Source organism: Sorex araneus, chromosome 1, assembly GCF_027595985.1.
Source record: "Sorex araneus isolate mSorAra2 chromosome 1, mSorAra2.pri, whole genome shotgun sequence".
In the NCBI taxonomy this organism is placed as follows: domain Eukaryota; kingdom Metazoa; phylum Chordata; class Mammalia; order Eulipotyphla; family Soricidae; genus Sorex; species Sorex araneus.
In genome coordinates this window covers 124620616-124647498 of record NC_073302.1, presented here as the reverse complement: position 1 = coordinate 124647498, position 26883 = coordinate 124620616, and the positions used below count along the sequence as shown (strand labels likewise).

Here is a 26883-nt window from a genome sequence, read left to right as displayed (position 1 = left end):
TAATACTGAAAGGTTATCAAGAATATCCCTTACCTACTTTTAACCCTCAAATATTGTCCAGCGTGATCATTCCCAGCTTTTATTGTCTTCTCTTACCTACTCTCAGCCCCACACACACTTGAGGTTAGTTCCAACCATGAGAAGGCAATCTTCTTGATGGAAAAAAAGCCTAAGAATCGTGACCATTTCAGATGGAATAGAGAAGGGATCACTAAGAAAATGATGGCTGGAGGAACCAGTTGGGATGGGAGATGCATGGAGAAAGTAGATAATGGAACAAACATGATGACCTCTCAGTGTTTGTGTTGCAAGCCATAGTGCCCAAAAGTAAAGAGTATGGGGAATATTGTCTGCCATGGAGGCAGGGGGAGGGTGGGAAAGGGGGGGTATACCCAGGATATCAGTGGTGGGGAATGTGCACTGGTGGAGGGATGGGTGTTTGATCATTGTGTGATTGTAACCCAAACATGAAAGCTTGTAACTCTCTCACGGTGATTCAATAAAATTAAAAAAAGAATTGTGACCATTTAATCAATTATTAAACATTTTTCAGATCTTCTCTAATGAGTTTTATTACAACTGGAAGCACTGATGCTCTTATTGAAAAATGCGCAGACCTCTAATTATAAACTCTAGGATAATCCCGGGACTGGAGCACTAGCATGGAGGGTAGGGTGTTTGCCTTGCATGCGGCCGACCCAGGTTCGATTCCCAGCATCCTATATGGTCCCCCAAGCACTACCAGGAGTAATTTCTTTCTTTTTTTTTTTTTTTTGCTTTTTGGGTCACACCCAGCGATGCTCAGGGGTTACTCCTGGCTTTGCACTCAGGAATTACTCCTGGCAGTGCTTGGGGGACCATGTGGGATGCCGGGGATCGAACCCGGGTCGGCCGCGTGCAAGGCAAACGCCCTACCCGCTGTGCTATCGCTCCGGCCCCAACCAGGAGTAATTTCTGAGTGCATGAGCCAGGAGTAACCTCTGTGCATCGCTGGGTGTGACCCAAAAAGAAAAAAAAAACAAACCTCTAGGATAATCCAGAAATCTACTTACAATAGTAAATGTCTCTTCACTTTGCCATTAAAAACCCCTTTTCTATATACATTCTCTCACACACACACACACACAAACACACACACACACACAGAGTCTCCCACCTTTAGACACTTTGCTCCCAGTTCTTTGGTGAGGGTGTTAGTGAAAATCAAAGTACCAGTCATGGTGACTATCAGTAGGTCCCATCCCAGAGAGAAACTTTCCAGTAGGAGTCTGTTAGCAACCTGCCATTGCTTTGTCTCTCTCACACAAACTACAATGAAGCCTCTCCTGAATTCTTTTTTTTTTTTTGCATCTCTGAAAACTTTTATTTAAGTAAATAAGGATAATACCCTCTAAAATTTTATTTTTAGTGTTTTTTTATAAGTAACCCTTTTTCAAAACAAATGATTCATTGCAGGGCTGGAAAAGCAGTACAGTGCTGAAGGCATTTGCTTTGCATGGGCCCACCTCTGGTTCAGATACCTGGCACCACCTCATAAAGTTCTAAGTATCACTAGGAGTGACCCCAGTGACATAAGGAAGGACTAGGTATATGCCTGGTATTACCCCCAAATCTGTAAACTTTTAAACAATTAGGAAATAAATGCATTCTTCCTTGAGTAAAAGAGTACGTGAAGAAAAATGTCATGACTATTTGGTTCACCTTTCTTTGAAAAATTGAAATTTGTTAAGAGTCACGTGAAAGAAATTAAACCTCTGTTTTTTATATGAGTAAAGTGGTTTTTAGATCTCTTAACAATATATCCTCTTGACTCTTCTAAAAGTTTTTTTTTTTTAATTTTATTTATTTTTAATTAGAGAATCACCGTGAGGGTACAGTTACAGATTTATACACTTTTGTGCTTATACTTCCCTCATACAAAGTTCGGGAACCCATCCCTTCACCAGTGCCCATTCTCCACCACCCGTAAACCCAGCGTCCCTCCCACCCTCCCCAATCCCATCTCCCCCCCTCCCCACCCTGCCACTATGGCAAGGCATTCCCTTCTGTTCTCTCTCTCTAATTAGCTGTTGTGGTTTGCAATAAAGGTGTTCAGTGGCCGCTGTGCTCAGTCTCTAGCCCTCATTCAGCCCGCAACTCCCTTCCCCCACATGGCCTTCGACTACAATGTAGTTGGTGATCGCTTCTCTGAGTTGACCTTTCCCCGGAACGTGAGGCCAGCCTCGAAGCCATGGAGTCAACCTCCTGGTACTTATTTCTACAGTTCTTGGGTGATAGTCTCCCACTCTGTTATTCTATATACCATAGATGAGTGCAATCTTTCTATGTCTGTCTCTCTCTTCCTGACTCATTTCACTCAGCATGAAACTTTTCATGCCCATCCACTTAACTACAAAATACTTGACCTCCTTTTTTCTAACAGCTGCATAGTATTCCATTGTATAGATGTACCAAAGTTTCCTCAACCAGTCATCCGTTCTGGGGCATTCGGGTTTTTTCCAGATTCTGGCTATTGTAAACAGTGCTGCGATAAACATACATGTGCAGATGTTGTTTCGATTGTACTTTTTTGCCTCTCTGGGATATATTCCCAGCAGTGGTATTGCTGGGTCAAATGGGAATTCAATATCTAATTTTTTGAGAATCGTCCAAATTGTTTTCCAGAAGGGCTGAACCAGTCGGCATTCCCACCAGCAGTGAAGAAGGGTCCCTTTCTCCCCACATCCTCTCCAACAGCGGTTGCTTTTGTTCTTTTGGATGTGTGCTAGTCTCTGTGGTGTGAGGTGGTATCTCATGGTTGTTTTGATCTGCATCTCTCTGATGATTAGTGATGCAGAGCACTTTTTCATGTGCCTTTTGGCCATTCGTATTTCTTCCTTGGTAAAGTTTCTGTTCATTTCTTCGCCCCATTTTTTGATGGGGTTGGATGTTTTCTTCTTGTAGAGTTCAACCAGTGCTTTATATACCATTGATATCAACCCCTTATCTGATGGGTATTGTGTAAATATCCTTTCCCATTCTGTGGATAGTCTTTGGATTCTGGTCAATGTATCTCTTGCGGTGCAGAAGCTTTTTAGTTTAATGTAGTCCCATTTGTTGATCTCTGTTTTTACTAGATTGCTTTTTCCGTGCCACCTTTGAAGATACCTTTATCTTCAATATCGTGGAGGGTTTCGCCGACCTTGTCTTCAATGTACCTTATGGTTTGTGGTCTAATGTTGAGGTCTTTAATCCATTTTGATCTGACTTTTGTGCATGGTGTCAGGTCAAGGTCTAAACCCATTTTTTTGCATGTGGTTGTCCAGTTGTGCCAGCACCATTTGTTAAAGAGGCTTTCCTTGCTCCACTTCACATCTCTTGCTCCCTTATCAAAGATTAGATGGTCATACATTTGGGGTTGTGTGTAGGGATATTCCACCCTGTTCCATTGGTCTACGGCTCTGCCTTTGTTCCAGTACCATGCTGTTTTAATTGTTACTGCTTTGTAGTAAAGTTTGAGGTTGGGGATGGTGATGCCTCCCATCATCTTTTTCCCAAGAATTGTTTTAGCTATCCTTGGACGTTTGTTATTCCATATGAATTTTAGGATTGCTTGATCCATTTCTTTGAAGAGTGTCATGGGTATATTTATAGGGATCACATTGAATCTGTATAATGCTTTAGGGAGTATTGCCATTTTGACAACATTGATTCTCTCTATCCACGAGCAGGGTATATGTTTCCATTTCCTCATGTCCTCTTTGATTTCATGGAGTAGCGTTATGTAGTTTTCTTTGTAAAGGTCTTTTACTTCCTTGGTTAAGCTGATTCCGAGGTACTTGATTTTCTGGGGCACGATTGTGAATGGGATTGCTTTTTTCATGTCCCTTTCCTCTGCCTCATTGTTTGCATATATGAAGGCCATGGATTTTTGGGTATTGATTTTGTAGCCTGCAACTTTACTGTATAAGTCTATTGTTTCTAAGAGTTTCTTAGTAGAGGTTTTAGGCTTCTCTAGATATAGTATCATGTCGTCTGCAAATAGTGAGAGTTTGATTTCTTCCCTTCCTATCTGGATGCCCTTAATCTCTTTTTCTTGTCTAATAGCTATCGCAAGTACTTCCAGTACTATATTGAAGAGGAGTGGTGAGAGTGGGCATCCTTGTCTTGTGCCTGATCTCAGAGGAAAGGCCCTTAGTTTTTCCCCGTTGAGGATAATGCTTGCCGTAAGCCTCTCCTGAATTCTTATCCAAGCTGTATAGGCAGGTTCTGGAATATGTTTTCTGCAATGTTGCTAAGTTCCAACATTGATGAGAAAACGACAAATGAATAAAGCTAAACAATATTGTTCAAGGAAATTGCCTTCATGAAAATTGCAGTTCTAAGAACTTGTTGATGTTATGTGAAGATTTCCTATGTATCTAAGCAGGCATCTGGTCGCCCTCCCTGTTTCTACCACATCTGATTCACTGGTTATTAAACTCTGGAAGCTTCACAGTTGCCTGAAATAGATCTCTTATTTTTTTATTTTTTGGTTTTTGCATTGTACCCATTGGTGCTTGGGGCTTATTTCTAGCTATGTGCTCAGGGAGCACTCCTGGCAGAAGTCTGGGGACTACATGTAGGGCTGAAAATAGAGCCTGGGTCAGTCTCGAGTAAGGTAAGCCCCGTATCTGCTATAATAAATCTTCAGAGCTTTTCTTAAGTAGACATAAATCTCATAATAGTTGCTCTTAGACCACACAAGCAAGTGTTCATGCTTGGATGCAGCTTGCATATGATCATAAAGCTGAACTAACTTTTTGGAAGGGGCTACTGGCTCTGTGTTCAGGAGGAACCTCTGGCAGCGTTCAAGGACAGAACGGGGTTAGCTGTACTGCAAGGCAGGTGTCTTCAATCCTTGTACTATAACTCCAGCTCAATTTAATTTGTTTTTAGTGGGACAAAGAACTAACAACTTTTAAAAATAGACATTAAGACAAAAAGCAGGGAGGGGCCAGAGCAGTAGTACAGCAGGTAGGGCATTTGCCTTGCACTTGGATGACCTGGGTTTGACCCCTAGTATCCCATATGGTCCCCCAAGCACCACCAGGAGTGATTCTTGAGTGCAGAGCTAGGAGTAAACCCTGAGCATAACTGGGTGTAACCCAAAAAGCTCCCCCCAATAAAAAAATACAAAACTCAATAACCTAACTCTCTAAGATGGGAACCACTATGTTAAGGTTTTACATTCATTTGCTCTGCTTGATTGGTAGAAGAGTTGTGAGTATGTCTTGGTTCACAGTCTGAAGGGGTCAATTTTATATAGTCCTCTTAGGAGATGAAAGAATGGTTATATTTCAAAATACGATTAAAGCTATAAACTCTCTCCATGGAGTGGGGCCGGAGGGATGAATATGGGCATTAGAAAAGTTGGCTGCATATGTTGAGGGGGTTCACAGACACCCTCCCTAGGTTAAGAACCCCCATGCCAAAAGAAACAAAGAGCAGGTTTTTGCATTGGTTTTTGCATTACACCATTGGCGCTCAGGGCTTATTTCTAGCTATGTTGCTCAGGGATCACTCCAGGCAGAGGTCTGAGGACTACATGTAGTGCTGAGAATAGAACCTGGGTCAGTCTTGAGTAAGGTAGTCCCTTATCTGCTATACACTCTCTCCAGCTCCTAATCTTATAAAGTTTGCCAGTGCAGGGTTGGGGGGGGAGTGGGTGGGGATAGATCAAAAAAAGGACCACTATGACAATGATGGAGAGAAGTGGTTACTCTGGGTCAGGAGTAAGTAATGAAAAGATGTAAAGTGATATGCATGATTCCCTATCATAGCCACTGTGCCTAAAGGGGTAGGGGCAGGAGTCCAAAGGAAAAAAAAAATAAAAAGTAGAAAGTTTACTACTCAGTGGTAGAGGAGAAAAGTGCCTGCCTCTGTGGGGGATGGGAGTAAAACTGGGGACATTGGTAGAGGGTAGTGGGCACTGGCAAAGGGATTGGTGTCGAACATTGTATGCCTAAAACACAATAAAAAATTGTCTCTGAACTCTGGAATTCATGATGATTCAATAAATTAAGAAATGAAATATTAGAAAAAGGAAAAAATAACAAGTACCTGCCACAGAGGCAGGTTTGGGGGTGGGAGGAAAACTGGGAGCATCCGTGGAGGGAAGTGGACAGCTGGAACACTGTAAACCTGAAACTCAATCACAAATAACTCTGTAATTTGGCAATTCACAGTGATTCAATTCAAAATTATTTACAAATTAAATGCTTTATTTGGGTGTTTTTTTTTTCCTAAATCATGCCAAAAATATCTTTGGATCCATAGGGTCCCAGGACCTTGAAGGTACAACCCGAACTAGGCAAGAGATTTTGAGTGGCTTAGAGCTTGTAACACCAGGCCAGTTATTGCACAGTCAACTGTTCACAAGCCTGCTTCCACCCTGGGTCATGCAAACATTTAGCTGCAGACAATCTCAGCAGAGAGGGGCAAAGCACCTTGCATCACTACTAATGATCTCTATTCCCACTGACAGAACGAGGCAGAGAGGTATATCCCACGCCTCCCTTTCTTTCTTCCCTTTCCCCCATGACTGTTTTTCTCCTTTCCTCAGCCAAACAGTTCAATGAGAGTCACCTTTTAAACCCTCTTTCAAAGCTAACAGCTAGGAATGCAAATGTGAATAAAACATGGTCTTTACATTCATTAAACAAATTCAAATTCATCGACGATTCAGAGCTCAATGAGTTTTAGATTTTAGCACCTACTTCCTAGCAGAGGAAACAGACTAATTCAGGCTCAGAAATCATGCAAACATATGCAAATACCACACAACATAAGATGAGAGAAATAGGCAAGCAACTGCGGGGTCTGAAGATACTAATTATCACCTGGTAGGTCATGGAAGGCTGCTCCAAGAAGGTGAATTTGATCTGCATAGTTTAAAATAAAGGAATAAGATAAAGAAATTTCTCAGGCAAACAAGGAAAGATGAGACAGCATGTACAATGGCACTCAGGTAGCTTTTGGGTTCAGTGTGGTTTGACTCAGAAGTCTGTGGTGATCAGAACGAAGGATGGAGTCCCTGGGAGGTTCTAAACAGAAGAATGAAATGAGAAGTTTGAGTTTTTGAAAGCTGACTGATGGCTGAATGCATGTGAGAGGGAAGACATTAACTGGAAGGATAGCTTTTGAGAGGCTCTCGTGAGAGAGAAAAGAAGATTGAAATTTCAGAAGAAGCAGTGAAAGCAGAGAGAAAGGGTAAACACGAGAAGACAGTCCCGAAAGAAGATGGTAAATGGTTTAACGGTGCTGGGTGTAGGGTGAGGGAGGGATTGTTCTTATCTTATAGTTGAAGAGGGTTTTGTGTAGCAAGATGCCTAAGGGCGTGAAAAGTGTGAGGACCCAGGGGACACCAACAGAAGGTGTCCACTCTGGAGAGGGGATGACAGGTCAAACTAACACATTTGTCCAGCTCTGGTTCTAAGGTCTCTGTTCACCAAAATCGAGATTGAACATCTTGCATGTACTTTTACCGACCTTGTGTGGAAAAGAATCTTAAAAAAAAAAAATCATGAGATAAATCATGTCAAGCATGAAAAGGCCCACTGTGTTGTAGGTAACAAGGAAAAATCGTCTTCGTGCTGAATTTGCCTTTCTCTCCCCTTAGGTCATAGCAGACTCCGCCAAGACCACTATGATTGTGCTTTCATCCCTACCTCCAACCCTGTGCTGCAATTTGGCTGGGCAAGACGAATGCTTCCATATGGTGCAATGTTTATCTTAGGACGGGAAAACTATGAAATGTTTTCAGATTTTATCCAAAGAAGCAATAAATTTACAAATTCTAAGCAGCTGGATCAAAATATTGGTCTGTAATAGATTTTGGACAAAGTGCATTTCAACAGAAATAGGAAATGGGGGCGAAGGGTAGGAGGCAGCGTCTATTCATTTCTGAGTTTAGCGATCTGGGCTATTTTCATACAGCCCTCAATCATGGTGACAATGGACAATCTGACATCCTGACATCTTTGAAATGGGTTCAACCATTTTACCTACTCATGGGGTCTTTGTGAGAATAAAATGAGTGAAAACAAGATCTTAGAATAGATCTTAGAATAGATCATCAGATAGGAGGCCACTCAACAAATGTTGGCTCTTCCTCTGATTACTAAGGGAAAGGAAATGGGATGAAGATGGATATGGGAAGGTGGACAGACAGAAAGAAGTTGACAAGGATGGACATTTAGGGACTGGAGACATAGTACAGCAGCTATAGCACTTGTCTTGCATTCTACTGACCCAAGTTTGATCCTTAGCACCACATATGATCCCCTGAGCATCACCAGGAGTGATTCCTGAGCACAGAGCTAAGAATAAGCCCTGACTATAACCAGGCTGAAAAACTAAAGGACCCCAAATCAAAAAACAAACACAAAAGTTTTATAAGATTTTCTCTATGGAAGAATGATTACTGTCACTTCAGAACTATCACGCAAGAAGGTTGTGAGTGAATGTGTTAAAAACAACAACAACAAATCCAGGGAACCCGGAAGAAAGCTGGTGCAAGGTCCTGAATTCAATCCCTGGCACTGTATGTCTCCCAACCCCCAAGTATGGCCACCAGATGTGGTCTCAGAACTCCCAATACCATTGTGGGGAGCCACCATAGAAAGATGAGTCTGAGGGAAGAGGTGAGTGGTATGTGAAGACTGATGGACCAAAACTTTCTGACATACATTCTGGATCATTGTTCATACATTCTGGATCATTGTTCACTTTATAATTATTTAACTGACCAGGACAGAGAGGAGCATGAGGGCAAAAAACAATTATACCAAAAAAAAAAAAACCAACAAAAAACCCCACCAAACCCAAAACCTAACAACAACCTAAATTGTCCGGTAGGGACTATTTTACATGGAAACACCCTCCCTCCCCCCCAAAAAAATGATGCTAAGTTGCTGGAGAGCCGGATCATGGAATTCCACTCCATGCATTCAGTACTACCTTGAACAATCTGTCAACTTTAGTTTCATTTTAATAACCACAAAATTATAATGAGCTTTTAGAATTATTTCTAATGTCTTTTATTTTATATAGTTTTTACATTTATAAGGTAGTTCTACACCTCTCTAATTGAATCCTGATGAAAATAGGCAAAGTAGTTATTGTTAGTCCTATTTTAAAGGAGCAAATATTTAGGGTGTATTTACTGTGTGCCAAACGCATCACTAAATGTTCTCAGAGAAGTGCCTCGTCCAACTCTGAGGACTTACCGGGAGGGGACTGTCATCGTCCAAAGCTAGAAGAGTTCCAGAGTTCTCTGAGGATGGCTCAGACAGCAAAGTGCAAAACCAGGATGTGAAACCACACCAGTCTCACCTCAAAGCCTGCTTCCTAACTCCTAACTGCCGTGCCCTGCTATTGAAGGATAATGAGATTTTTTTTTTTAAGTAAGGCAATGCTTTTCATTTGAGCTCAGCCGAATTATTTACAGTCATATAAACAGTGGCTGTGAAGTGATACCAAAATACCAGGCTTTTTGAGTCAATTTCTACACTGGTCCTAGAATCGCTGAAGACTGATATATACTACAATATACATCCCACTCACTCAAGCTTATGAGAATCTGTATAAGACCAACAGTTGTTGAAAAAAGTTTGCAAGTACTTAAAGTCCTTGGTAATAGGCTAAGAAGCTGTTTCTCATTTCTTTTAACGTGGTTTAAAAGCTGTAGGTAAAATATGGGCACAATATTCCCTCAAGGTAGCTACTGATCTTTTAAATGGCTCAAGGATGCAAAAAAAGGGACAAAAATCTCTTCATAGAAATGTATTGCTTTATTAGGTTTTAAAAAAATCCAATACCCTACCCCATGCAAACAGCTCTCCTTAGACAGTCTTCAGATTTTACGCTTTTTCCATTCTGGTTCATTCTTTGCTTCTTCATCATCGGATTCCACTTGGGCAAACATGGTTTTGGGCTGAGTCCTAAAAAGAAAGTTAAAAGAGGGAGGGAAGGAAAACTGAGTCAGCAAGTTTTTATTAAGATTAGACTTTGCTACTTTCACCAAGTGGAAGCATAATTTAGGGAATCAACTTCATCTCAACTATCCCATCAGCAAAGAAAAGGATGGCAATAATTTAATTATGTTTAAAAAAAGATTCAAGGTTTCTTTTCATGGGTTTCCCGTCAGTGAGGAAGGTGCTTTTCTTGCATGCAGCCAACTGGCGTTCAATCCTAGCACTGCATATATTCCCCCCAACCCAGTCAGGAGTGATGCCTGAAAACAGAGCCAGGAATAAGCCCTGAGCATACGTGGGTGTGGCTCCCCAACAACAAAGTCCTTTCCTCTGTCACAAACCAAATATGCTGTCCTTTCCTTTAAGGAAAACTATCAAATTCAATGGAACCTCATACAGATGTAACTACCATGGTTATGTCGAAAGCAGGTCAAAAGGGATAATTCGGGTGGGGAGGGGGCAAATTAGCTTTTATCAAGCAAGAATCTACAAGATCTCCATTTTTGGCTCTCTGCATTATTGCCATATTTAAAAGTCCTAAAATATGTAATTCAGGTACACACAAGTAAAAGAATTTGAGACAGTAATTTTGTCCAATGTGTTAAAATTAGTAATTTGTATATGGCAACTTGAGCAAAGATTAAAGTAAATATACTATCTATTTTCCCCTTCTCCACAATGCAAAGAAATGTCAAGCATTTTATTGACATTTTATTGATATTTTATTGATATTGCTTGACAGAAATATCAATGCAGTTGTCTTGGTGCTGGTAAAGACAGACCAAACAATCTTTACACTGGGACCTTATAGGCTTGGTAAACATAACTTGGTTAAGTGGCACTCCCTTGTATACTTTCACAAAAGAAATAATGCCAAGAAGGGGCTGGAGCGATAGCTAAGGTGCCTCCCTTGCAGTTGGTTGACTCCAGCACCCCACAGTCTCCTGTGCATTACCAGGGGTGATTCTTGAGCATAGAGCCAGGAGTAAACCCTGAGCACAACAGGGTGTGGCTCAATCTCCCTTACCCCCCACCCCCTGAAAAGAATCCCAAGACAATGTCTAATGGTTATAAGATATGCCGCTTCTGGGCTATGCTACTACTGTAGATTTCCTTTTAAAACAGTTCTAGCATTACTGGGTGCAGCCCTGGAAGTCCCCAGGCACCATCAGGTGTGGCCTTGGAGCACCCGAGCACTAAGAGGTAGTTTCTGGCACTGCAAGTCTCCCCGGCACCACCACATCCTCAGACTCATGCACTGAACCACCAGCCTGGTTGGCTAAGAATTAATCACTAGTTGGTTAATCACCAAGCCTCCTGAGCACCCATGAGAGTGTCACACCCCCCAGACTAAAATGAGAGCGAGTCATAATAAGAGAAAATATTAAAGCTAAGTCCCTAAGAAGATACTTTAGTGTACTTTTTTTAACTAATAGTTAAATGAAGTTCATCATATCATAGTAACTCCAGAATAATAAAAATAATGACAACAATCCCTTTCACTTGGCAAGTGGAAACAGGGTAAAAGCATTAATCTTACTGTTTCGTTAGTATCCTAGGGAAGAAGTATGGACCATCCACAGCCCTTGTTGATGTTCAGATGCAAACCACAGACCAAAATTCTTCACGTGTAACTTGGCACATTTGCTCTAGCTACCTCACACCTTCCCAGAGCCGATACTGTCCCCATATATAATCCAGCTGGCTAAAGTTATTGTTACTTAAAGAAACTGTCATGCTATCTACAAACAAGTAAGAGTTTTAATATCTCCCAAAGCAGCTGCAGATTTTCCCGGGTCACGAGTTGTTGAAATACTAGAAAGCAAGACCACTATCTTTCCACGTGCCACAAAAATGCAGGATCTTACATGTTTCATCTTCTGGCAAAGATGTTGACCACTTAGGTAGGCACAAACCCGTCAAGAAAGAATTTTTTTTAATAATCTTTTGAATTAGATATAATTCAAAGGGGAAAAGAATATGGTCTTCCAAAGATACCCGGTATATCCTTTTTTTTTTTTTTTTTTTTTAATTTTAAATTTATTTATTTTTAATTAGAGAATCACCGTGAGGGTACAGTTACAGATTTATACACTTTTGTGCTTATACTTCCCTCATACAAAGTTTGGGAACCCATCCCTTCACCAGTGCCCATTCTCCACCACCTGTAAACCCAGTGTCCCTCCCACCCTCCCCAATCCCATCTCCCCCCCACCCCACCCTGCCACTGTGGCAAGGCATTCCCTTCTGTTTTCTCTCTCTAATTAGCTGTTGTGGTTTGCAATAAAGGTGTTGAGTGGCCGCTGTGCTCAGTCTCTAGCCCTCATTCAGCCCGCAACTCCCTTCCCCCACATGGCCTTCGACTACAATGTAGTTGGTGATCGATTCTCTGTGTTGACCTTTCCCCGGAACGTGAGGGCAGCCTCGAAGCCATGGAGTCAACCTCCTGGTACTTATTTCTACAGTTCTTGGGTGTTAGTCTCCCACTCTGTTATTCTAAATACCATAGATGAGTGCAATCTTTCTATGTCTGTCTCTCTCTTTCTGACTCATTTCACTCAGCATGAAACTTTTCATGCCCATCCACTTAACTACAAAATTCTTGACCTCCTTTTTTCTAACAGCTGCATAGTATTCCATTGTATAGATGTACCAAAGTTTCCTCAACCAGTCATCCGTTCTGGGGCATTCGGGTTTTTTCCAGATTCTGGCTATTGTAAACAGTGCTGCGATGAACATACATGTGCAGATGTTGTTTCGATTGTACTTTTTTGCCTCTCTGGGATATATTCCCAGCAGTGATACCCGGTATATCCTTAATGAACTATCAGTTCAGGGCAAGAGAGAAGGCTCTGTGGGTTGAACGCAACTTTACAAGGAGGAAGCCCAGGTTCAATCCCTGGACCCACATGGTAACCTGAGTTCAGCCAGGAGTGAGCCTTGTCCCCCAAGAATTGAGCCAGAAGTAGGTCCCAAACACTGCCAGGAGTGGACTCCCCGCTTCCCCCCTCAAGATATCAGCTTATCAATATTAGTTGTAGTGAAACAAGTTCTAAGACGTTTGTGTGATAATTTTTGGATTAGAAAAACAGCAGCAAAACAACTGAGGGGCAGACCCCACGAAGAAATCTAGGGCTTAAAAAGGTTATATTATTTAAGCAGTTACTCTATTATATTCCACCTACTTCGAGAAGTATTTTAAGTATTTTTAGAAGGTTGGTGGCTAACTCTTAAGGACAGAGACTCAACAGAACCATTTAACAAAGGATAGAAAGGCCCTAATGATTGCAAAGGAGCACAGGGATCCTTTAGGGGGATGGAAAGAGGCTGTAATTGAAAGTGAAGTGGTGATTACACAGCTGCATACATTTGCCCAAACTTGAAATGCAAATTATACTTCAATAAAACTGACTTACAAAAAGCAAAACAAATGGAGGTAAAGAACCAAAACTGAGAGCATCTAGCTGAGTAAAAGTTAAAAAAAAAAAAACACCTTAGCACTGAATTTTCTATAAGCCAAGACAAAATAGTAATTTTAAAAACTGTTACCTTTCCCCATTGAAGCACTAACCTCAGTAAAAGTTACAGAGTGCATTTTGATTCAAGCTCAACTTACACCATCACCAGACTACACAGCTTCCTTCCTCTCCAGGTAAGTTAATTTAGGACACATCAAGTTGTCTGGAAGGTGAAATGGCTCTGTTTTCATGAAATTTCATAAATTTCACTTTTGGACTAACAGCAATGTTATTCATAAAACAGTAATACTACATGTACCTGTGTAACATCAAATTACGACTTAGTTTTCAAACAACACTTCTCTCTCCCTTTTCCCAAACTGGCAAAATCACAAAATCAAGTTAGTATTCAATTTTTTTCTCAGCATTATTTGCTGACCTTTCAGTTTGGTAAGGGAATAATGAAATGTAAGAATGCAGCTCCTGAGGGCTGGAGCGATAGCACAGTGGGTAGGGCGTTTGCCTTGCACGCGGCCGACCCAGGTTCGATTCCCAGAATCCCATAGGGTCCCCCAGCACTGCCAGGAGTAATTCCTGAGTGCAGAGCCAGAAGTAACCCCTGTGCACTGCTGGGTGTGACCCAAAAAGCAAAAAAAAAAAAAAGAAGAAGAAGAAGAAGAAAAAAAAATGCGTCTCCTGCCAACAAATGGAGTTGAACTAAATTGTATACCACAGGTGATGAGTGAATCTGGACCCTTTCCTATGCTACATACAGAAATTAACTTGGGCTAAAGCAACAGTACAGCAGATAAGGTGCTTGCCTTCCACATGGGTGAGTTGGGTTTGATCCCCAGATCCTCTATGGTTCCCTGAGTCTCACTAGGAGTGATCCCTGGGTGAAGAACTAGGAGTAAGCGCTTAGCATCATCACATGTGACCCAAATGAAATTAACTCAAAATTGACTAGAGAGCTAAACCTAAGAGCACACAATTTAAGGGAAAAATCTGGCGTAATACATAAAGCACGGGCAACAAAGGAAAATAAGTAAACGAGGCACAAGAAAACAAAAGTTCTTTGTGCATCAAATGGTCACAGTTGACAGCAGAGAAGACAACCTATAGGATAAGAAAAATACATGGGATCACATATGATAAAGAATTACAATCTAGAAAATATAAAGTATTCCTATAAATCAACATCAGCAACAAAACCCAAAACAACCTAGGGGAGATAGTATAGCTGGTAGGGAGCTTACCTTGCCCATGGCCGACTGGGCTAGATCCTTGGCACCCCATGAGAGCCCCTGAGTCCTGCCAGGAAGTGATCCCTGAGTGTAGTGCTAGGAGTAAACGCTGAATGCCGATGGATGTAGCCCTCCCAAACACAAATAACCCAAATAAAAAATCGGCAAAGGAATAGGGAAGGTGGGTTTCTTCAAAGTAGACATGCAAATGACCAAGTAGAAAAGTTGCTCAGTATCACCAATCATCAGTGAAACATAGAAAAAAATCACAGTAAGGGGAAAACCATTTGTTAGGAATGGTTACTAATTTCTTTTTAACCACCAGAAAATGACATGTATTAATCAGGATACAGAGAAATTAGAACCCATGTGCACTGTTGGTAGGAACATAAGATGGTATAGCAACACAGGATATAGTGGTTTCTAAACAAATTTTTTAAAAATAGAATTTTAAAAAAGTGAATGAATGATTTAGTAATTCATTGTCTGGGTATATGACCCAAATAAGTAAAAGCAGGATCTTGAGTGAGAGATGAAGCTTACCGGCAAAGCATTTGTTTTGCATGTGTGAAGCTTTGAGCTCATTCTCTGGGGGAGGAGCAAGAAAGATGAGAGGAGGGGAGGGAAGTCAGGAGAAGGGAAGGGGGAGGGGAGGAGAATGATGAAGAGAAGAGGGGAGGAGGAGGCATGGCTTGAAGAGATCTGTATACCCAAGATTAGCACAACCTTATTCAGAGTAGCCAAAAGGAGTAGAAGCAATTTAAGTGTTCAAGGATGTATAAATGAATATAAATATAATGTATCATTATTCAGTCTTGAAAAGGAAGGGAATTTTAGAATTTCATCAAAGTAGAATAGTGTTTCCAAGAGTTGGGAGAAGAGGACAATAAAGAATTGCTCAGTGGGTCTATAGTTTTAGCTCTACTAAAGGAAAGAGTTCTAGCGACTGGATGCACTACGATGCACATGTATACAGCCCCACTGAAATGTAAACGCAAAACAGTTCTGATGGCAAACTTAATACATACTTCACCACATTCTAATAAAATGTAATAAGATCTAGGATCTTAGGCTTGGGAATAAGGAAGAATGAATCCTTTCCTGGGATAGAAAAGAGGCACATTGGAGAGGAACTTAGTTTCCAACCTGGAGTTAGACCAGGAGCACTGCTTCTCAAAACATCTGTGGTTGAAGGCCAGTTTTTGGTTTTCTCATTTCTAATCCCCTGCAGACAAAGAGTATAATTCTAGAAAAATTAAGACCACAAAATAAAAATCCAAATTCAATAAATGTATCAAATTGCTATGAAGTTTTCTATTGCTACATTTGTCTAGTCAGCTCCATCTGCCCCAACCTAGAAATGAAAAAAGAAAAGCAGAGCTCTGAAACAAATTGGTAAGAATCAATCTTCGAAACAGACTTGGACACATAGTAAGTTTCTCATATCTAGAGAAACTGGCCCGTAGGACTCTACCCAAGACTTGTTCAAGCAACAAAGCATGACACTGAGCTCTCCATTATTTAAGGAGCCTTCTGTCACCATGAGGCAGTAATGGCATATATGGCACAAAGCATTCCCTTTGTTCCACACATTCTACCCCAACCCGCTATTGAATAGTTCAGAGCCTTCCATGAAAGCTATGTGTGTGTGTGTGTGTGTGTGTGTGTGTGAGAGAGAGAGAGAGAGAGAGAGAGAGAGAGAGAGAGGAAGATCTCTCCAAAAAGCTAGTCAAAAACATGAATTTGAAGAGAAATATATTACCCTCATGTTCATGAAAGCATTATTTACAATAGTCAAGAACTGGAAGCAAGTGGGGCCCGAGCGACAGCACAGCGGGTAGGGCATTTGCCTTGCATGCAGCCAACCTAGGTTTGATCCTCAGCATCCCATTTAATCCCTGGAGCACCGCCATGAGTGATTTCTGAGTGCAGAACCAGGAGTAACCTCAGAGCATCACCAAGTATGACCCAAAAAAGGAAAAGAGAGGGAGAGACAGAGAGAGAGACAGACAGAGAGAGCTGGAAGCAAGTAAAGCAGTCATCAACAGGTACATGTGATAAGATGTGGTAAATAAAAATGGAATATAACAGTTAGTTTTTTAAAGATGAAATTCTTCTATCAATACACTGATAAATCTATTTATTATGCTTAATGAAGTAAGTCATATGAAGAATAGACCAGCATGCAGGATTTCATGCATACATGGTACACAGAGAAACAAAACAATTGAATGAACAAAATGAAACAAAATAAAATGTTTAAGCTACAAGACTATAAGTGGAAGGAAAGGAGAAGGGGTGGGGGTAGCTAAATCAGATAAAGGGGTCAACTCCAGGGTCAACTCCAGGGTCAACTGTATGGTGAAGGGTAGAGATGAACTATAACAAAGCACTTAATGTAGTCTTTATACACACTGATTTTCAGTATTTATCTAAAACTTACAGAACATTAAAATGCAATGTTATGTCAATGGAAATAAAAGTCAAGAAAATATAAGTTAGCTAAAAAAGACTGACTTTTAGCACACTGAACATTTCTGTCTAGACTAAGGAATGACTGTTTTATAGGAATAAAGAGAATTGTGGCTTCAAATGTTTCAGTTATTCTGTCTTTTCAGCAATTTTTATCTTTGAATTTATTTCCAGCAGCTACTATTTTAAAGTTCTTGGAGGACTGAAGAGATAGCTCAAAGGGCTGAGCATGTGCTTTATATGCGGGAGGCTTGGGTTTGATCCTGGCCACCATACAGTCCCCCGAGTACTACTAGTCTGACCCTTGAAGCACAGAGCTGGCCCCAAACCTCCCCCAACCATTTTCTTTTGGAAATCCATATGAGAGGTAGACCAGAGAAAGAAAGAGAGAGAAAGAAAGAGAATGAGAGGAAGGAGGAAGGAAGGAAGGAAGGAAGGAAGGAAGGAAGGAAGGAAGGAAGGAAGGAAGGAAGGAAGGAAGGAAGGAAGGAAGGAAGGAAGGAAGGGAGAAAGAAAGAGAGAGAGAAAGAAAGAGAGAGAGAGAAAGAAAGAGAGAGAGAAAGAAAGAAAGAGAGAGAAAGAAAGAATGAGAGGAGGGAAGGAAGATAGGAAGGAAGGAAGGAAGGAAGGAAGGAAGGAAGGAAGGAAGGAAGGAAGGAAGGAAGGAAGGAAGGAAGGAAGGAAAGAAGGAAGGAAGGAAGGAAGGAAGGAAGGAAGGAAGGAAGGAAGGAAGGAAGGAAGGAAGGAAGGAAGGAAGGAAGGAAGGAAGGAAGGAAGAGGAAAAAAAGGGAGAAAAAATTGGTATTATCTAGGGCATTTAAAACGGATTTCTTTAGTCACCACTTTTCAAGACAATGAGGAACAGAGATGATTAGGCAACTTCTAGCAGAGCTGCGACTAGAACCAGAAGGTTTTTATTTCCCTCTGGGGGACAGCCTGATTTGCCCTTGGCATAAAAATCACTATAAAAATAAATAACCAATGTCAAGCAGGAGAAGACACGCAAAAAGATCAAACGTTACTGGTTTGAAAACACTTAAAAATTGGTACAGATATTTCTATTTTTAAAGTCAATATGAAACCAATAAACAACAACCCCCCCCTAAGACTCTGTTGCCACTGGCCCCAAAAATGGATTCCCTGCTGGGGCTGAGAGATGGGACAGCGATCATGCACCTGACAGGGCTTTGATTCCACATGGTTTCCTGAGCAGGGTGCAGCCCCGGAAGCCGCAAGCAGGGCTGGGTGGCCCCAGCAGCACAGGCATCTTGGGACTCTTGCATCAAAGGGACATCATCAGCACCACTTGAGAGCCCCCATCCCCACCCCTCCTTAAATTGGATTTCTTTCTGGCTGCTTGGAGCAATAGAATTTTTTACGCTGGTCTTAGCACAGACTCTGTTAAGGCCTCCGTAAGAAAGAAGAGAACAAAGCAAACAGACGCAACAACATGGCAGGCATCCAGGAAATAGATATGGAGCCAGTGTGCCAGAATTATATTCTACTGTTTCAAGACAGCCTTTCGATTAGCCATCCATTTCCTGTCTTTTAATCAGTTCCTCCAGAATTCTACAACCCCCTCGGTTAAGAGAAAGAAGTAGTCAATTGAAATGGCCTCCTTGTTCGGATCAAAAAGCTATGAAGAGGAAACACTCCATTCAGTAGAGGGAATAACAGGTGGGTGCCACACCCACAGGTTCAGAGGGACGAGGTAAGCCTGCCAGAGAACCAGCAAGGTGACCGCCTGACTAGAATTAGCTTTATCCAGACTATCTTACTGAAATGATCCACATTTACCCATTTTCCCAAGAACACTGGAAACTTAGCTTAGAGAAAGCTGATATGAATCATGGTTTCCTGTTTAATTAACTTATTCGGAGAAGAGAAAACATTTCCCACTTGACAATATACGTCAATTTGTTTAGTAGAATTACCAAGAAAAGGGAGCAGATTTGATATCAACATAGATATTTCTACTATTAAACTATTAAACTAATCAGAGGAGGGCTGAAGGGTTTCTTGGTTTGTTTTAGTTTGAAACTGCTATTATGCTCATATTTCAGGAAGCAACTACTGATAAACTGATTAGCTGATACTCTATGCTGATTACCTTTACCCACTTACTGTGCCCACTTACTGAACTTACTGTAAACTGAGTTCTCAAGGCTATCTGCACAAAACAAATCTTCCAATAACTGTGTTACAAAAAAAAAAAAAAGACAGAAACTAACAAAAATCAGTGTATCGAAAGTGTTTTCATCCAGGAGAATTTTGTGTACCACAGTGAGTAGTAATAGAGGTTCCCCACTGAAATCCCACCCCAGTCAAAGGGTATTTTGAGCTGCCTGGTTTATGCAAGTCATTGGAAGTATCTCTTCTGAGCTCGAGACAGGTTTCTCCACTCCCCCTGGAGCTTTCAAAGTAAAGCTTCAAGATGTTTTCAACTATGAGGGAAAGTCCACAAGTCGAATTCTTTTAAATTAGGGATATTCTTTGGATATGATTCATTCAAATAGCACGAATCAAGCTCCAGGGTAACAGAATAAGCAAGAGGGGGAAATCACTTGCATTATTCAGTCATCAGTATGTGAGGATAAACCACAAGCTTTTTTGGCTCAGGGCCCATTGTTTATTATGAAGGAAAACCTCAAAGCCAAAGTCAATTATAGCCATGACTTGACAATCTGACACACTTGTTAACCCTATTAAGATGAATATAGCCCACATGAACTCTGACCCAGACATCACAATTGCAGAATTATTAAGATCAAATAAAGAACTTGACCAAACAACTTCATATGAAATGGTGCCTTATTTCTGGTAGAAAGCTAATTAAAGGTAAATTTTTAGAAAATATTAGGGATGGATAAAAAGAAGAGCAGCAACAAGACATTTCCAGATAAAGAATGTTCTATTTTCTTTGGGAAATGAACACATAATATTTTGAAAGACAGACAAACACATCTCAGCACATATTAAAATAGGGCCTAATAACAGTGTTATATGTGAGAGCTTGAAGATTGAGTGAGGATCAAGAAAGGAACATATATAAAATCTGCAGAAACCAGTAACATAAAGGTAAAGGGTAAGGAAAGGAGGGGACAAAGAACCTTCTAAAATCACTGTTAACTACCTGGTCATCAAGTGGGTAATTCATAGATAGGCAAACAGCTTGGGTGAAGCAAAGTGAATGGCAAGAAATCAGAGTAAGAGCTAAACCCAGGCTATCTGACTATCTGATTCTTGGTCTAATGTGCTGCTCTGCTATGCGCTCTCTCTCTCTCTCTCTCTCTCTCTCTCTCTCTCTCTCTCTCTCTCTCTCTTTCTCTCTCTTTCTCTCTCTCTCTCTCTCTCTCACTCACACACACACACACTTTTCTAAGCTTTATTATTAACTCAGCTTCCCTAACATTATCAGTTGCTCTGAGATGAGAAGTTGATTTCTATAGTTATCAAAAGCAGAAGGCCTGACTTTGAAGTCAGGCTGCCTGGGGATTCAAACCCCAATTCTACCACCTGCTGTATAAGTGGCATCAGTCAACTTATAAGGGTCAATTTTCTCATCTGTAAAATGGGACAATAATGCCTCATAGGCTATTGTGAAGAGTAAATAATTTATATCTGAATCTACATCAAGACTTTAAGCAAGCAGGCATGGTATAGATATAATTAATGTATTATTATAATAATTATATACCTTGCTTAGGCTAACAGATGTTTCTCTCTTAGTAATTAGAAATGTTTTCCAAAAGGTATATGTAGAATATATTTGGTAGAATAAATTATATGCATATATGTATATCCTTCAGTAAATCTCAATCATTGAAATAACCTATTCTGTACATTTTATCTCTGCTGGGGGGAAAGAATTTGGAGTTTATAGTTTAATATATTTTAGTTTTGGGGTCTCACCTCGTGGTGTTTCAGGAGTATTTCACTAGTATTCAGGGTGTTATGCTATGTCAAGATAGAATCCTGGCACTACCCCTTTGAGCTATTTCCCCTAATTCTAATTTATTCTGAATAATTACTTTTGTATTACTATTAAACTCCACTGTGCAAAATGATCATCTGGGAGTTTTTTTAGGGCTACAGATTTGCAGCCCCAACCTCAAAGTCCATTGACATGATTTGAGGTGGAGTCCAGAAATTTGCCTCTGTAATCATTTATTTTGGCCCCATCCAGAGTTCCTGTGGCTTTGTTGGAGGACCATGCTGTACTAGAGATCAAACCTGGGGCTCCCGCATGCAAAGCACTGGCTCTGGCCATTTGAGTCTGATTCCCTAGAAATCTGCACTTTTTTTTTGCTTTTTGAGTCATACCCAGCAATGCACAGGGGTTACTCCTGGCTCATGCACTCAGAAATTACTTCTGGCAGTGCTCGGGAGATCATATGGGATGCTGGGAATTGAACCCAGGTTGGCCACGTGCAAGGCAAACGCCCTATCCACTGTGCTATCACTCCAGCCCCAAATCTGCATTTTCTTTAACCTTCCCACTCCCACTCTTAACTCTGATTGAGGCTGACCAAAATCTCATCTTGAGGAAAACTGGCCTTTACAAAGGTAACAGTCATTACATAGAAGACAGCAGGGAAAAAAATTATACTTTCCTCTGTGGGTTTGTCTTCCTGACACATAAAACTTCACTCATTCCCAGTGTGGCCTCTTCACTACTAACTCACACTGACTTTTAAATGGATCCTTTAGAGATGAGACTGATAATTTAATACGCAACATATCCACGTATCCCATGTCAGGCAACACACATACTGCAAAGCTTAAATGGACTGGACCAGCAATAAAGGCAGCTTGTCTGTGAGAATGGTGACCCTGGCTGACAGAGCAGTGAGGCGGGCGGACTGTTGGCCAGGGTCCAGACTCCCACACATATCCATCCCTGGCTGATGTATAAACTGATTGACTTCTGGATCTATAGCTTGCTCATCCCCCAGTCAAATCCTTTCCCCTCCCATCAGCAACATCTTTTAACAAGAAACTGTAACTGAATCTGCCTGTTGTGGCTGAACCAGAGTCCTCTGCCATTCTGCTGTGTTTAAAACTTTCACGGTTATTACACTGCTGGTGCCAGGCCACGAAACTTAAATACTCAACAAATCAGAAGCATCCAAATTCTCTCTGTCATTATCACTGGAGAATAAAGGTAAGTTTATGTCATGTACAAGCAGACAGATCTGTGTGAAGCTAACTGGACTTTCCTAGGATAAAGCAAGGTATAGTAAATCTTCATTTCATCACTGACAGAAGTCAATTGCTGTGAAGAAAAACAACCAGACACACATTCTCAATTACAGTGACCTTTATGAAAAGATCCCTTTAAATATTAGCTTCCCTTCAAACACTTTGCCTCTTGGCAGTAAACAGTATACTCTAGCCTGCAAACACAGGTGAAACAGCACTGCAATTCTGGGCAACAAAGTACATGCTACAGATAGAGCATGACATGAACTTAGTATGCAGTAAGTGTAAGGTGACAAAATGGATGGAAGGAAAGAGATGACAGTAAAGTGTAGCAGCAGAAAGGTACAATTTCATCAAGTGCACAGCCTTCTGAAAAGTTCATCAGTTCAGGGAGCAAAAGAAACAGTCTAGCTTCGACTGCAATCATTACTAATTGTACTTTTCTAGGCTACTGTATCCTCACATGTAAGGTGAGGATATGACAGTTCTACCCAGTCTGAGAGCTACTGTTACACTGACACATTATTCAATCTTATATGTAACTAAATCACCTATGATACTGGAAAGTATTTGGTAATGGTCAGTGACAAACAAAAATAAGTTCTGCTTCAGTTAATTCTATGAAGAATACTATTTTTCAAAACATATTAATGACAAAGAAGTCTTGAAAGTGTCAGAAAAATCAATACAGACTACTTGTCATGAGGAGATGGGGGAAAGAAAAAAGGATTTTGTACTCACCCCTGCTTCCACAAAAAGCAGTAAGTTTTGACAACTGCTTTCTTGTTTTTTTGGTTTTTGCTTTTTGGGTCATACCCAGAAATGCTCAGGAGTAAGTTACTCCTGGCTTGGCTCTCAGGAATTACTGCTGGCAATGCTGGGGGTGGGGTGGAGAAACACCATATGGCATGCTGGGGACTAAACCTGGGTCAGCCACGTAGTGAAAGGCAAATGCCCAACCTGCTGTACTATCGCTCTGGACCCAAGTTTTAACAGTGTCACAGGTAAATGCCACTAAATCTTTACAAAGTTGGTAGATTTAATGATACTCAAAACAAACTGTGAGCTTATGTAGAAAAAGCAAACATAATTTTTACAAAGCCATCCTGAGATGTGACTGAGACTAATTTATAACTGAGTGAGATTATGGTTTATAATAAAAAAGCAAGGACTGGACCAGAGAAATAGTACAACGGTAAGTACTTACTTTGCATGCAGCTGACTGGGGTTCGTTCTCCAGTACCGCATATGGTTCCCCAAGTCCAGATAAGGTGTAAGCCCTGAGCACTGCCAGGTGTGGGCCTCCCTCCCCTCCAGAAACAAAACACCCAAAAAACAGAACTAAAAATTCAAAGATGATTCAACATTAAGAAATCCGGTAATACATCATCATATTCATTTGGTCAAGTAAAAAAATTGTAGGCTGGAGTAGTTTTTTTTAATTGCGTGGCAACTTTGGGGTGTTTGCTTTGTTGAGGATCAGGGGAGGTGGCCTATCCTGACACGGAGAAAGCCTGGAGATTTCAGTCACAAAATCCATGTACCAAATTTTTCAGCAGATTGTTGTATCAGTGAGGTCTGTCCCAAGATGATGGAGCCTGGCCAGGGCCATGGTGGCAATTTTGGATTGTGGAAGCAAGTGGCTGCTGGGGGCACTGCTTAGGCAGGCACCAGGCTGACCCTCCCCCTTCTGATTCAGCCTTGTGCAGGTCCAAGATTAATTGTGGCTTCTGTCAAGATTTATTTATGGGTCTCTGAAACAAGGCCGATAAATGAGCTCGGATAGCTGAACTGTAGGTGGTTTGAGAGAGTGGTCCCCACATACCTAACTTCTGGCTGTTTATTTTCTCAGGCAATTTGGTCCTGAGTAGTGGGGGTCCGGCCAGAGACAGAGCGGGATATGAAGAAGCCTGAAGACACCATCCAGCTGCTGATGCACTAGCCCTGGGAGTACAGGGCTGGACCTGCTGGTGGGACCACACCCCCGCCTATTATTATTTTAATTCTCCTCTTGGTACTTGCTACCATCTATAATTTATTAGTTTACTATCTTTGTTTATAAATATCATAAAAACTTCTTAACACCACATCCTCTGAATAGTACCTAACATAAAGCAGGTTTTCAGCAAACCTTTGTTGAGTGAACAAATGAAATGGAAAATGATAAATTCTTCCTTTTATCTTTTACACATGTGTGTTTTCAAAACTTTTCATGCCCTATGACAAAATACCCTTAAATTGAACAATATGAAATTGCTGATATTTGACTTTTTTGACTTACACAAAAGGTCCACTAGATATTGGAAAATTAAATAGTCTTAACATAGTCACTCTTGTTAAAATGCAAAGTAAAAAAAGGATGCATACTATAATTGATACAAACTGATATTGTCTGGCAATACAAATGAAAGTAAAACAGATAATAGATATAAACTGGAATACAGAATTTAAACATTATTTGCATCTCATAGTTTTATACCTAAGTATTCAAAGTAACTAAAAATTATTTAAAATAATAGGAAAATTAATATAGTAAATAGCTAAATGAAACAAATATACTGGTACTTATATATCTTGCACATACAATTTCCACATAAAAAGGAGCAGTACATTCAGCAGAAGAAAAGACCTATTTATAATAGCTCAAAAAGAGAAAATATTAAGAAATGAACATAAAAGGAAATATGAAAGATCTACTGAAGACTTTTTAAAATTGAAGACATTTTTAAATGTCATCATTTGACTGTTGAGGAGTAAAGAAACATGATAAAAGGAATGACATACTCTATTCTTTTAAAAAGAATTAATATAATTATATCTAAATTAATATATACATGCAGCTCAATTCTAATACAACAGAATTATGTATAATAATGTAAGTGGTTGGGGAGGTTACTAGATAGTTTAAAATCATAAAAACCTATAAGAATACATACACAATTTCTGTTAAGGAGAAAATGAGATCTAACAGTCCAAAATAAATGAAAACGAGTTGGTACTGACAGTGGAATAGTTCAACAAACTGAGCAGAGAGGCCCCAAATCGACAAAAATTTATATGTGTATCCCATGTGTTTAGTAAAGGTTTTACTTCGATTCAATAAGAAAAATTCAAGACCAAATAAACAGTACTAGAGCAACTGGTTAAACCACTGGGAAAGAATTAACTGGAGCTCAACTATAGAAGACTGAAAAATGGTCTCCCTATTCCAATCCAAATATCTGATGTAAATCCCTGTAATCTGTGAATGTTACCTTGTTTTGAAAAAAGTTTTTGTAGTTATGAGTCTCAAAATATAATCTTGAATTATCTTGGGGCAGCCCTAGATTTTCTTATAAGCAAAAAAATAAAACCACGCAGAGGGGCTAGAGCAATAGCACAGCGGGGAGGGCATTTACACTGATGCATTTTCTTTTCCCACTGTGAAGAATGACCAAATACATTACTTAAAATCTCATACATAAAAAAATTACACACTCCTGAAAGCTTTGTAACTTTCTACATGGTGATTCAATAAAAGAATAAAATAAAAAAAATTACACACTAAGTTGAAGTTGATCCTTTATCAAAATTTACATTGGCAGAACAATAACCTATAGGTGCTTAAGTTATTACAGGTTCCTGCCTTGGGTTCCAACAATGATTTGTTAACCAGTCAGTTCTAAAAGTCATCTTTTCAGCATTCACATGTTTTTCATGTGAATGGCCCCTATATAAAATGGAAAAGAGAAAAAGCAATGTAAAGACTAACAGCAATCTCCAGAAGTTAGGATATGAAATAATTTCCCCCTTAAGCCTCCACTGGGAGGTCAGACCCAATCAACATTTTGATTTCAAAATTCTGTAAGAAATAGAAGTTTCCTCCAAAAAAAAAAAAAAACAAATGGCCAAAAGGCACATGAAAGAATGCTTCACATCACTAGTCCTCAGGGAGATGCAAATCAAAACAACAATGAGATATCATCTCACACCACAGAGACTGGCATACATTCAAAAGAACAAAAGCAACCAGTGCTGGCGTCAATGTGTGGAAAAAGGGACACTCTTTCACTGTTGGTGGGAATGCTGACTGGTCCAGCCTTTCTGGAAAACAATATGGACATTCCTTCAAAAACTACAAATTGAGCTTCCATATAACCCCACAATACCACTTCTGGGAATATATTCCGAGGGTGCAAAACAGTAGAAATGACATCTGTACCTATATGTTCATTGCAGCACTCTTCACAATAGCCAAAATTTGGAAACAACCCAAGTGCCCTAGAACAGATGACTGGCTAAAGAAACTTTGGTACATATACACAATGGAATACTATGCAGCTGTTAGGAGAGATGAAGTCATGAAATTCGCTTGTAAATGGATAAACATAGAGAATATCATGCTAAGTGAAATGAGTCAGAAAGAGAGGGGCAGACATAGAAGGACTGCACTCATTTGTGGAGTATAGAAGAATATCACATGAGGCTGACACCCAAGGACAGTAGATACAGGAGCCAGGAGGATTGCCCCAT

At 40.3% G+C, this 26883-nt stretch overlaps 1 protein-coding gene across 1 annotated transcript in view; it reads right to left on the bottom strand.

Annotated features, from left to right (window-relative positions):
* Positions 1-9797: 9797 nt before the first annotated feature.
* The window catches only part of WDR70 (WD repeat domain 70), a 273677-nt gene continuing 256591 nt past the window's right edge, over positions 9798-26883 (bottom strand). Inside the window, exon 18 of the mRNA XM_004605593.3 lies at positions 9798-9962. Within this exon, the coding sequence (XP_004605650.2) occupies positions 9875-9962 (88 nt within the window). The 3' untranslated portion in view covers positions 9798-9874. The remainder of the gene's footprint in view (positions 9963-26883) is intronic.